The following is a 12,317-nucleotide window of genomic DNA, read 5'->3' on the forward strand; positions in this document are numbered from 1 at the left end:
TGCATTTGGAACATTTATAATACTCTGGGTCATAAAACAAAGCATAGCAAAAAATTTTTAAAGTAGTTTAAATCATACAGAATATGCTCTCTGATCATAATAGAATCAAACTAGAAATTAATGACAGAAAGACAAGAAGAAAATCTTTAAACATGTGGAAACTGAATGATATACTTCTAAATAATCTCTGGGACAAAAGGAAGTCTCAAAAGGATTTAAAAATACAAAGAATTGAATGAAAACACAGCCAAAGCAATGCTGATAGGGAAATTTATTTCACTAAAATGTATTAGAGAGGTTGTAAATCAATAATCTAAGTTATCACAAGAATCTAGAAAAATAAACTCAATACAATTAGAAGGAAGAAAATAATGAACAAAAATCAACGAAATTTAAAACAGAGAAACAGCAGAGAAAGTCAATGAAATCAAGGCTGGCTTTTTTAAAATGTCAATAACTATGTCAATCCTACTAAGAATTGTAATCAGCAACTTAGATGGAATGGACCAGTTCATCAAAAACTACAAATTATCACAACTTACTAAAGATGAAATAGATGCTAAAAATAATCATGTAATTATTTAAAAAGTTGATTTCATAAAACCCAAAAGAGAAATTTCCTGACCCAGACGGTTTCATTAGTGAATTCTGCCAAAAATTCAAAGAATTAACACCAACTCTACACACTCTTTCCCAGAAAATAGAATGTTTCCCAGCTTATGATACCAGCATTATTCAAATGCCAATACCAGACAAGGACATGATAAGAAAAGAAATTTACATGTTTGGGCTTCCGTTGTGGCTCAGTTGGTAAAGAATCCGCCTGCAATGTGGGAGACCTGGGTTCCATCTCTGGGTTGGGAAGATCCCCTGCAGAAGGGAACAGCTGCTCACACCAGTATTCTGGCCTGGAGAATTCCATGGACTATATAGTCCATGGGGTTGCAAAGAGTTGGACACAACTGAGTGGCTTTCACTTTCACTTTGTCAAAATAGTTGAGTGTACCTGTGGTGGGTTGGGGCTTCTGTTATGTTAATCTGCATGTCTGTCCCTCGACTAGTATTATTCTATCTGGATTATTGTAACTATATGTAAGACTTTTTATCAATCACTTTTGATTGTTCCCACATTATTTTTCTTCATCACATTTGATTTAGCTATTCTAGGACCTATGCCTTTCCATATACATCTTAGAAAAGATTTTCTATTCTACAAAAAACTTTGCTTGGATTTTAACAGGAATTCCATTAAACCTTGAGATCATTTGAAGAGAATTATATCTTACTATGTTGAATCTTTAAATCTGTGGACACAGGATGTCTCATCATGTATTTAGATCTTCTTTGATTGCTTTTGGCAACACTTTTTAATATTCAGCACACAAATCCTGTACATGTTTTGAGAAGTTTATACCTAAGGATTTCATTTTCTTGACATAATTGTGAGTGCTCCAAATTTTTTTTTTTAATTTTGGTTTCCACATGTTCATTTTCACTATATAGAAACATAATGGATTTGTATGTTGTTCTTATATCTTCAGATTTTGATGAACTCACTTCTTAGTTCTTGGAGTTTTTTCAGGAGATTCTTTGGGATTCCCTACATGGGCAATCATATCATCCGCTTTGTCTTTAGTTTTCAGTAGTTTGATTTCAATGTGTCTGGAGTAGATTTCTTTGGGTGTACCTTATTCACATTCACTGAAATTCTTGACTATGTAGATTTATGTCTTTAACCAAATTGAGGAAACCATTTCAGCTCTAATTTATTCAATTTTTTTTCCTGTACTGCCTTCTTTTCCCTCTTCTTCTGACTCTATGATGATACTAATATTAGCTCTTTTTATTGCACCACAAGTCCCTGAGACTTTGTCAATTACTTTTTCAATCTTTTGTCCTCTGTGTTATCCACATCACATAATTTTTATTGACATATCTTCAAGTTCATAGATTATTTTCTCTGTTATCTCCATTTTGCTATGAAACCTATTCAGAGAGTTGTGATTTTTAGGTTTTGGTTATTGCATTTTTCAGCTCCAAATTCTATTTTTATATCTTCTTTTTCTAAGACTTTCTGACTCCCTGTTCATTTCAAGAGTGTTTTACTTGTTGGAACATTTTACATCTGTATCATCTCAGCACTGATGTGTATTGATGGCCTTTCCCCATATGAGGTGAGATTTTCCTGGCTCTTCATATGTTGAGTAATTAGATGGTAATATGTTATAAGTCCCACAGTTCTTATTTATGGGTCGTAGACACATTCTAAGAAGAATGTTTCTTTTGTGTGTGTGTTTTAGCAGTCAATTGCCCCAGTTGCTTTCAGTCTTCAAATTCCAGCCAGTTGCCAATCTACTGTTTGTCCCATTTTCAAAGGCTTTGCAGTGCTATTTGGATCAGCCCTGCATGTCTGCCAACTAAGATCCATTTGGGACTTGGGCGGTGGTCTATACCATAGTTCCATCTTCAAAATCTATGTATGTGCTGTTTAGGGTCAGAACTGTGCACACACAGCTTTGAATAAGCCTAGGAATTCATAAAACACTTTTATAGGGTTGCTTTCCCGAGCTCCTCCATCTCCATGACCTCACTTGTCTGTTCTGGTTCCTTGGAGCTTCCCTTTTGGTCCTTAAGCCAAAACCATTATTTACCCGGTGCTGCAACACTCTTGCCATGACAGCACCCACATCCACAGCCAAACAGCAGGAGGACTGAGCGTGAATGAGGTAGTTTTGGCTTCTTAGGGACCTCAATGTCACCACTGCCACCGCCATCACAAGATTCCTTAGCGGCTGGGGCATAAGAGAGTGGAAAAAATTAGAAAAAAGAATCAAAATTAGGGCTTTCCTCCATTCTCTCTCTTTCCTATTTCTCAAGTAGACTTCTCCTTGAGCTCTCTCTATGCGCTGATGCCCACTTCCAGACTTGGGGCGATGTTTACTTCAGGTTGGAGAATAGTGGAGGAAAATTAAAAGATAAGCTCACCATCAGTTCAGTAGTCATTCAAATGTTGGTCTTTTCTGATCTTTCTGCTATGAATTACTTTTCAGAGTTTTCAAATAGCGATTGCATGTACCCTGTCCAGGTTTTAGGACTGTATTCAGTATGAGAGACAGGGTGAAGTGTACTTACTCCCTGTTACCTGGAATGAGAACTCCAGTCATTGTTTGTTCAACTCATTAATAATGAGAGAATTAGTAAGATGTTAATACTGGAAAAAGATCACGAGAATATATATATATTTATATCCAATTTAACTAAAGAATATTAGAAAAAGATTGCTGAACTACATTTTAAAAACTTGTAGGATGACTAACGTCTTACAGGACAATAAATTGTAACCTTTGGGAGTATCTTTTCCATTGAATGGAAATAATTTGCATCCATACTAAACAAAAATTTGTATGTTAACTAGTAACTTCTCTAAGTCTGGAACTTTTCATTGAGAGTACACAGTATCCTTACTGTTCACTAGGTACATTCTATTTTCCCTAAGTACAGAACTAAGTACATTTCCCTAGATAAACTTTGCATGAGGTCTTTGTCCCTGCATGACATGAAAATTCCTTGCATTCCTTATTTTGTTTTTTGCCTGTTACCATGTTTTGGATATGTGTGCATGCTAAGTCGCTTCAGTCATGTCTAACTCTTTGTGACCCTATGGACTATAGCCCTCCAGGCTCCTCTGTCCATGGGATCCCCCAGGCAAGAATACTGGAGTGGGTTGCCATGCCCTCCTGCAGGGGATCTTCCTAACCCAGGGATCAAACCTGCCTCTCTTATGTCCCCTGCATTGACAGGCAGGTTCTTAGACAGGTTCTTTACCACTAGTGCCGCCTGGGAAGGCCCCATGTGTTGGGTAATTGTTCTAAAAATTGGGATCCAAATTCTTCTTGCAGAAGGTCTCAGCTGAAGCAAGAGATGAGAAAAGACTGGCTTAGACTCCCTGAGGAGGCAACCTATTTTTTTCCCAATTCAATAAATATTTATTGCATACCTACAGTGTACCAAATATTTTGATAAGAAATGGTGCATAAAAGCAATATATGATTTTCATAATATGTATCAATCATGTAGTATTCTCTTGAAAAATAATTTCTCCCACAAATATAGAGACTGTAAAACTCCTTGTCATGGAAACTTTGAAAAATATGTAGGGTATGGTTATTGAGGTATGTAGCAAATACTATATTCCCATGATGCTCTTCAGATTAACTCAGAGCACAGTTAGTGCTTATTCACTCTGTTATTTTGCTTGCTGTTGTTTATTCTCTAAGGAAAGGCAGAGGGAAAAAAGAAGAGGAAAAAGTGAGGGAGGAGGAAGAGGTTGCAGCAGCACCCAAATTGACTGGAGAAGGAAGCCTTGAGAAGGAATGGTTCCCTCCCTCTGATCCTGACTTCTGTGTTTATGTGTATGAAGTGACCAAATCCATACTTCCCATCACCAATATAAAGGAGCAGATTGAGGTTCTTGCAAAGTAAGCTGTCTGTGTATACACACGCGTTTTCAGTTTCTGAAAAATCGTTTTTGATGTTAGTGATTTGCATTGTTCTAGCCAGTTTTCAGACAACTACACCATAATAAAATGGAACTGTAACAGCACTCTGACTCTGAAGCAGAAACACAAAGATTTGGAAAGAAAGCCTCCATTTCTATTTTGGATAATATTTCTGCCAAGAATCACAACTTAGGAGCTAGAAATGACTTAAAGAAAAATGTCTCTGTCATTTTCTCCTGCTAAACCATGAAAAGCATCTTTCAGGGTGATTCCAAAGAAGTTATAAATGAAGGAATCCTATTGTGTATTATTTGTAAACTCACAAGTTGGTTCCTAACACAAATGGTCACCCGCTATTTTTATGCTATATGTCCCACATTTTGTGTCTCACATTGCTCTAAAGTGGCATTGTGGGTATTCTAAGAGATGGTTCGGCGCTCTGTATAATCCAGTGAGGTTGCCTCCTAAATGAGAGCGTTTACTCTGATTCCACCAAGAGAAGACTGAGAACTTGACCTTATAGCTGACAGGGATTAAGACTTACTGGAAATGGAGGCTCATTGCTTGACTGACACCAGCCAGTCGTGAGCTCCTGGCTTGTGCAACAGCTGCAGTCTCTGTGAGAGCTGTACCTTCTCCAAATAGAAGTGAGTTGCAGGCACCGAACCTGGATGTGACGACTGCAAGACACAGCCGCCAGATCACTGACTGCTTGTCAGCTGGCTCTGGAAGGGCACGTGTTTTTGGCTACTGAAGTTTTCCTGGTGTCCTTGAGAAGTGATGACTCAAGCAGATTCTGACTTAGCTCATTTCAACATTTGTCAAATTTCCTCATGCTTTGTTCCTATCAGAAATCATTTTCATCATTCCCCCATTTTTTTTTAATCTGAGCCCACACCAAGAGAGTGATACAGAGATGTTTCCCCATGCATTTGGCTCCTAGTGGGATACCTGGCTGGCTGACAACGCAGGTCAGTGCTCTGCCCAATCCTTTCTCTTGGTTTTCACCATTGCTCTTCTTTGTTGGTTCCACAAACAGCAAGAGGAAATTCTTTCTTAACGATGTGCAATTCTGCTTTTACTCCATGATGTAAGTAGCCTCAGTTGACAGAGAATTTTTACTGGTGTGCTGAGTGGCATCTTCAGTGAGAGCCCACTCTTAGGAGAAACTCTCAGGCAAAGTACAACACGCCCAACTCACCTCCTCATGTAATTGTTACTTACTTTTTCCTTTGTGCCTCTTCCTCCCTCCTCTAACTTCAGTGTTATGTAAATGCCATATATCTTTCTCTAAATCAAAAATAATAATAATAAAATTTAAAAGAAGAAGAGGATAAAACTTGAAAATAATTGTGAACCTAACGGTATGCAGTGGTCCTATGTGTTTGGATGAGGTTAAATTCCTTAAAAGGAGGACCATATGTCAGGACAGTTCAGATTCAAACATTTGAAAATACTTTCCAAGAGTAAGATAACATTCAAAACCTGCATCGATACAAATGTAATGTGATATTGATCTGTATCTTGCTATAAACATTAGGAAAATTAGCATTCATTTCTTTTTTCCTGCTGAATGAAACTGTTAGAATTTCAGCTTATATATGACAGTTTGAAGAGAGTAAGCATAATACTGTGTGTGTGTGTGTGTGTGTATTCATGCATGCACACTCAGTCGCTTCAGTCGTGTCTGCCTCTTTGCAACCCTATGGACTGTGGCCCACCAGCCTCCCCTGTCCATGTGATTCTCCAGGCAAGAGTACTGGAGTGGGTTTCCATGCCCTCTGTGAGGGGATCTTCCTGACCAGGGATCGAACCCACACCTCCTGTGTCCCCTGCATTACAGGCGGATCCTTACCAGTGAGCTGTCAGGGAGGCCCAAGCGTAATCTTAGCTTATAGTGAATACATAAAGTAAAACAAAAATCAGAAGGAAAACATGTTTTACAAGTATAATTACACAGAAGACAGTGAAATATTAAACTTGACTGATTCAATCTCACTGCAATTGATGCAGGTATGTGGCTGAAAAAATGGGTGGTAAGATTCCAAAAGAAAAACTACAGGATTTCAGCTGGGAGCTTCATATAAGTGAACTAAAATTTCAACTTAAATCCAATGTTGTACCAATTGGACTGATCAAAAAAGGAATCTTCTACCATCGAGCTTTGCTGTTCAAGGTATTTAAGATGTTTTGCCTCATTTCCAATTAGGTAAAAATGTTTTGTGTTCATTGTTGTGGAGTGAGCCAGTTGCTAACAATTAACTATGTAATACTAATACTATCATTTAGATGTACTTATATTTGGCATATACATATATGTGTATATACATACACACATGTAAGTTCACCAGGCTGTTAGAAGCATATTCATTCTATACTTGTGGCACATCTACTCTAGACCAGGGGACGACAGAGGGTGAGATGGTCGGAGGGCATCACCAGCTCAATGGACATGAGTTTGAGCAAGGTCCGGGAGTTGGTGACGGACAGGGAAGCCTGGCGTTCTGCAGTCCGTGAGGTCGCAAAGAGTTGTACATGACCGAGCAACTGAACTGAACTGAACTCTAGACCAGGGCCTCTTCCAAGGTCGGGAATATAGGGATAATAAAGTGACAATCCCTGCACTCAGGAGGGTCTGAAGCCAGGCTTGTTGGGTTCTCAGGTGACTTCAGGGAAAGTTTCAGGGGAGAAAATGACATGTGGCCTCAGCATTAAAGGCTGCATAGGACTCCAGCAGGAAAGAAGGAAAGATACAGATGTTCTAAACATTTTATTCAAAATAACAGGTATGAGAGTCAGTGATCCACGTGAGGCATGGAGAATAGGTCTGGATCCAGAAGAGTAGGGAAGGATGGGCTAAAGGGCCAGACAGTAAAGCACCGTGTGAGTTTGCACTTGATTCTAAAATCTGTGAGTGGCCACTGAAAGTTAAGGGGAGCATGGTAACATGATTTTGAAAGACCACTGAGGCTGCAGAACAGGGAATGAACTAGAATGTGGCTAAGACTGGAGACAGGAAGACCAGCTGGAAGGTCCCTGGAGCAAGAAGTCTGGGTGACAGATACAAAAGCCATGGAGGAGGCTGCAAACGAGCAGTGAGTATAGAGGGAGACACAGGAGGTAAAACTGAAAGAAGCTGCTGAATGCCTAACAGTTGTATGACAGAGTGCATGAGAAGAAAATGATTTCCAGACTCTGGTCAGGGCAACTGGAAATGATGGCATCGTTCATGGAGATGAGGACACTAGAGCCAGAAGAGGTGAAAGGGAGGGGGTGATCTTTTTTTCCCTGCATTGTATTCAGTGTCTGAAATATAATAGGGGCTGAGAAAATGGTTTCTGAACCATAGATTTAAATGTATAAAATTCCAGCCTTCTCCTGAATACCTACAAACTTCATTGCATTTTGCCTCCAGTTTCAAGCTAATCCTATTTGTAGCCCAAATGCCAGTCTTTCCTATTTCCTGGGATTTCTTGCTCTATCAGTTCTTCTCTCTCATATTAAATCTCTTTCACTTTGCCAGCTGTTTCTCCTTTAAAATCTAAACTTAAGTCCATTCTACCTAAAGAGAAAATGTAAATCTTTTCTCATGATCTCTGCAACCACTCCTGTATACAGTCCCATTACACGACAGTCATCAACATGAGCTTATGTACCAGGCATTTGATAAACATAATTATGAACAGTCTCAAACAGGCCAAAGGCTGGAACTACTACCTCTGTTTTAAAGACAAGAAAATTGATACTTAGACAAGGAATTTACCCAGAGATACAGCTGGAATTTGAACCCATGCCTATCTGAGCCAAAACCTACTACACTGATTCTGTCTGAAGATAATTCTCATTCCTGGTCAAAAATTCTGAGTGATCTCAACTCCTTGATCTCACTTTTATCCTCAGCTCTCTGCAGTCTGGCCATTGCTCCCTCCCGACAAGGATCATAATGATCTAGTGTCTCTTTTGTTTGATATGTCAGAGAATTTGTCATTGATCCTTCCCTTTCTTCAGCACCACTTTCCTCAGTCACTTCTGTCCTCTCGTCATTTCATCTCAGTCTCCTTTGGAGACTTCTTTTCTTCCACCCTTGTCTTAAATGTTAGGGTCTTGACCCAGAACTCAAGGTTCTTACTTTTTTCACTGGTAAAATGTCTCATCCTTCTATTCCTCCTAAATTGTTCAGTCCCCCTACACATACTGTTCATCTCCCCCATTTTCTTCCAGCTCCTTTCCCCCATGGCAGCCTAGATAAATTGCCCACAGACCTTATAACCTGCTCCCTGATTTCCTTCATCTTCCTGCCCCCGCATCCTTCCACTCCTCTGCCTTGCCTGCCTACCCTGGACCGATCCAACTGCCTGCCCTTTCCACGATGACACTCAGGCTGCAGAAGGTGGCCGTGGGCTGTGCCACTGCCAATTCGGGATCCAAGATGGTGGTTCACGTGCTGCCTGGCCACCTTTTCCAGCTCCTAGCCAAGGACTTTTCTTGTTTTCCTCAGCAGTCATGCCCCCACATCGGCCCTCCTTCCTAAGCCTTTCCATCTTCACCTCTTCCTATGAGCAAATGACCTTTTTTCCCATTTTACGAAGTAAACAGAAACTTCCAGGTTCAACTCAGCTGAGGTGAAGAACTCAGACTGGGAATTCCCTGGCAGTTCAGTGGTTAGGACTTGGTTCACTCACTGCTGGGGCCCCGGGTTCGATCCCTGGTTGGAGAACTAAGGTCCTACAAGAACTCAGACTCTGGAGATAGATTCCATGGCTTTTATGTTAGGTCAACCCTTATGGTGACCTTGGGAAAATTGTCTGACCTCAGTCTTACTCTCTGAAAGATGGGGAATACGATAGTATTCCACAGCGGTATTTTGATGATTTAAAGTGCCTTGATATGGAATAAGATATCACTAAATACTATTCTGGAAAAGATGATTATATTTGTGTGTGTTTGTGTGTCTGCCCCCTACTGTGAGTGTAAAATGATTCTAGGACCAATTTCAAGGGGATCAGGGGCTTGTTCCACACATCCAAACAATTATTTGCTGCCAGCTGGGTGTCCTACAATTGAACTCAATTTGGATACTCTTTACCTGGAGATGGGGTCAGGCCCCACAGGTTAAGGGCTCAGTTCTAAAAGACTGCTCCCCCTCACGCTGCCTACTTCAGGTGACAGTCACAAGCCCAAGTTGTCACCTGTGCATCTGAGTGACCAGGCTGAGACTGAAGGTTCCAGTAACCTCCTCCTTGTGTTCAATTAATTGCTAGAGTGGCTCACAGAAAGTAGAGAAATATTATTATTATTACTAGAGCAGTGGTTTATTATCAAAGAGTATGACTCTTTATTATAAAAGAGTATAACTCAGGGACAGACAGGTAGGAGAGACACATAGGTCAGGCTGTGAGAAAAGGGCTCTGGGCTTCCATGCTCTCTGAAGACACTGCTCATCAACCCAGAAGCTCTCCAAGAGTTTGGGCTTTTTAATGAATGATATATAGCATAGGTGTGATTAACTAAATCATTGGCCATTGGCTATTGATTCAACCTCCAACCCCTCTCCCCTCCCTAGAGGTCATGGGGGCAGGAGTGAAAGTTTCAATCCTTCACTCACAGAATTGATTCTCCTGGCACCCAGCTCCCATCCTTAGGCAGGGTCCAAAAGTCACCTCACTCACAAAACAAAAGACACCTTATGGATCTCATCACTTAGGAAATTCCAAGAGTTTTAGGAGCCCTCTGCCAGGAACTGGACAAAGATCAAATATATATTTCTTATTACATATCACAGGAGTACCAAACATCCAGATACTGTTATGCTACAATTGACTGTTGATCAGACTAAATGGAATGTAAGGTCCTAAAAATAACAACCATGCCTCCATCATCTGGGTTCACCCAAGACTCCCTGGTAGCAGTCTTTACATAGTAAGCAATCAATAATGACATGCATGTAGAAACATAGAGATGATCGAATCAACGCAAGCGTTGCCTTCTGGTACTAGGAACGTTTATTGAGCCCGTACTCTGTGCCAGCATTCACAGCATGAGTTCAGTTGATCTTCACACCCACCTGCAAGGAAGGTGGCTACACCATTGTTATCGTCCCACAGATGGAGACACAGAAGCATAAAGAAGTGAGTCATGTCCTTAAGGTGACGCTAGTCAGTGACTGAACTGAAATTCAAACCCAGCCAGCTCTCTTATCCCCTATGATGGGACTAGGAACTTTCCAGATTGTTTAAAAAGTGCTTTTAAAATCAGGACAAATTGAAGGAAGAGACAGCTTCCAAGGAACGTAGCAACCCCTTGAGGACTGCGCAGCAGGCAGCCCAAGGACCAGCTGCTCACAGGTCTGCTGGTCTGGCTGCACCAGTCTACACCACACAGAACAAACAGGTCCCTCCCACCTCACCCCAATCTGATCCCTCTCTTCAATCCCACTGCATTTCACACCCAAAGAACAGCCCAGGAGCATGGAAAGATTGATAGACACAGTAGTGCTGAAAGCCCGTGGAACAGCTTTTCTCCAATTACATTATCAATCTTGTGCTGATACAATGCAGCATACCTGCCTGAAAAATGTCCCTTCCCAGCAGGACCTACACACAAATTTCAAGTCCACAAAATCCTGAGGAACAAGGAAACTTAACACATTTTACCGACTCCTGTCACAATCCTGTACATTTTCCCAGCCTCCTTTCTAAGCACTTTTTTTTTTTCCTTTGCAAGAGTGTATATTTCACCTTCAAGCAAGGTGGGTCTTTCAACCAAGCCTTTTTCTCCGCCCCTCCCCTCCTCACTCTTGGTTGATCTCGTGTTTTTTCCCACAGGCTCTGGCTGATAAAATTGGTGTAGGCTGCTCTCTTGTTCGTGGGGAGTATGGCAGAGCCTGGAATGAAGTTAAGCTGATGAGCGAATCCCGAAAGGGAGCGATGGGGGCACTCCCTCCCCTGGAAGTTTACATAGTCGACCTCATGTTCCATCCAGGGTCCCTGATAAAGTTAAGAAGTCGCGAGGCAGATCATTACAGATTTCTCTAAACTTCCAAATGAACACAGAAGGGGTTCAAACAAGAAATGCATTATATACCTTTCTATGAAGTTCGCCAGTGGATTTTATTTCTTTAAATAAAAATCTTAGAAATGCTCTCCCTGTGTAGAAATGAGGTCACTTGGATTGGACTCAGTTGTGCTTCTGATTTCAGGCTTTTGGCAAGCAGTCAGTCTGATGAGATCATATTATGCTCAAGGAAAGCTTTTTATTCTTGAAATTAACCCACCCCACCCCTCCCATTTCCTGAGGAGCATCTCTGCCCTTTGGAAATCCTGTGTAAAAAGCCCAGAGTTGCTGTTCCCCGAAAGTGAGTGCCCTGTGACTGCTATGCTTCATGTTCAGGACACGCCAGGAAGACCTGGTTAAATCAAGTCAGTGGTCTTTAGTGTCCCGTCACCTCCTCTCACTACCATAAAGTAAGAGTATTAATATTTTGAACATTTATAGATCTATTTTAGTATCACAAATTCCTTTCTAAAATTTCTGGTTTATATTTTTCCAAATTTATCATTAAGAACACTGTTTCGTATACTTCATTGAACTGAAAATATTCCTAAAACTAGTTTCATACACGGTACTTGTCTATGTTGACTTGGAAACATACCTTCAGTTAAAAATTCTGATTTGCTTTTTGTACATTTTAATGCTGGGTTACAAAAATATGATTTCAAATTTACGTGACTTAAAAATTCTTCTTTTCTGAAAGTTTTGTAATATAAGAATAGGGTAAATCTTTGGGGAGAGATTGTTTTGTCAGTACTGAGCACAAAA

At 40.5% G+C, this 12,317-nt stretch overlaps 1 protein-coding gene across 1 annotated transcript in view; it reads left to right on the plus strand.

Moving 5' to 3' along the window:
* ARMC3 (armadillo repeat containing 3) overlaps positions 1–11,533 on the plus strand; it is an 88,684-nt gene extending 77,151 nt beyond the window's left edge. The window contains exons 19-21 of the mRNA XM_055545368.1: positions 4,278–4,478; positions 6,513–6,675; positions 11,324–11,533. Of these exons, the coding sequence (XP_055401343.1) occupies positions 4,278–4,478; positions 6,513–6,675; positions 11,324–11,533 (574 nt within the window). The remainder of the gene's footprint in view (positions 1–4,277; positions 4,479–6,512; positions 6,676–11,323) is intronic.
* The last annotated feature ends 784 nt before the right edge of the window (positions 11,534–12,317 follow it).

Source organism: Bubalus kerabau, chromosome 13, assembly GCF_029407905.1.
Source record: "Bubalus kerabau isolate K-KA32 ecotype Philippines breed swamp buffalo chromosome 13, PCC_UOA_SB_1v2, whole genome shotgun sequence".
Taxonomy (NCBI): domain Eukaryota; kingdom Metazoa; phylum Chordata; class Mammalia; order Artiodactyla; family Bovidae; genus Bubalus; species Bubalus kerabau.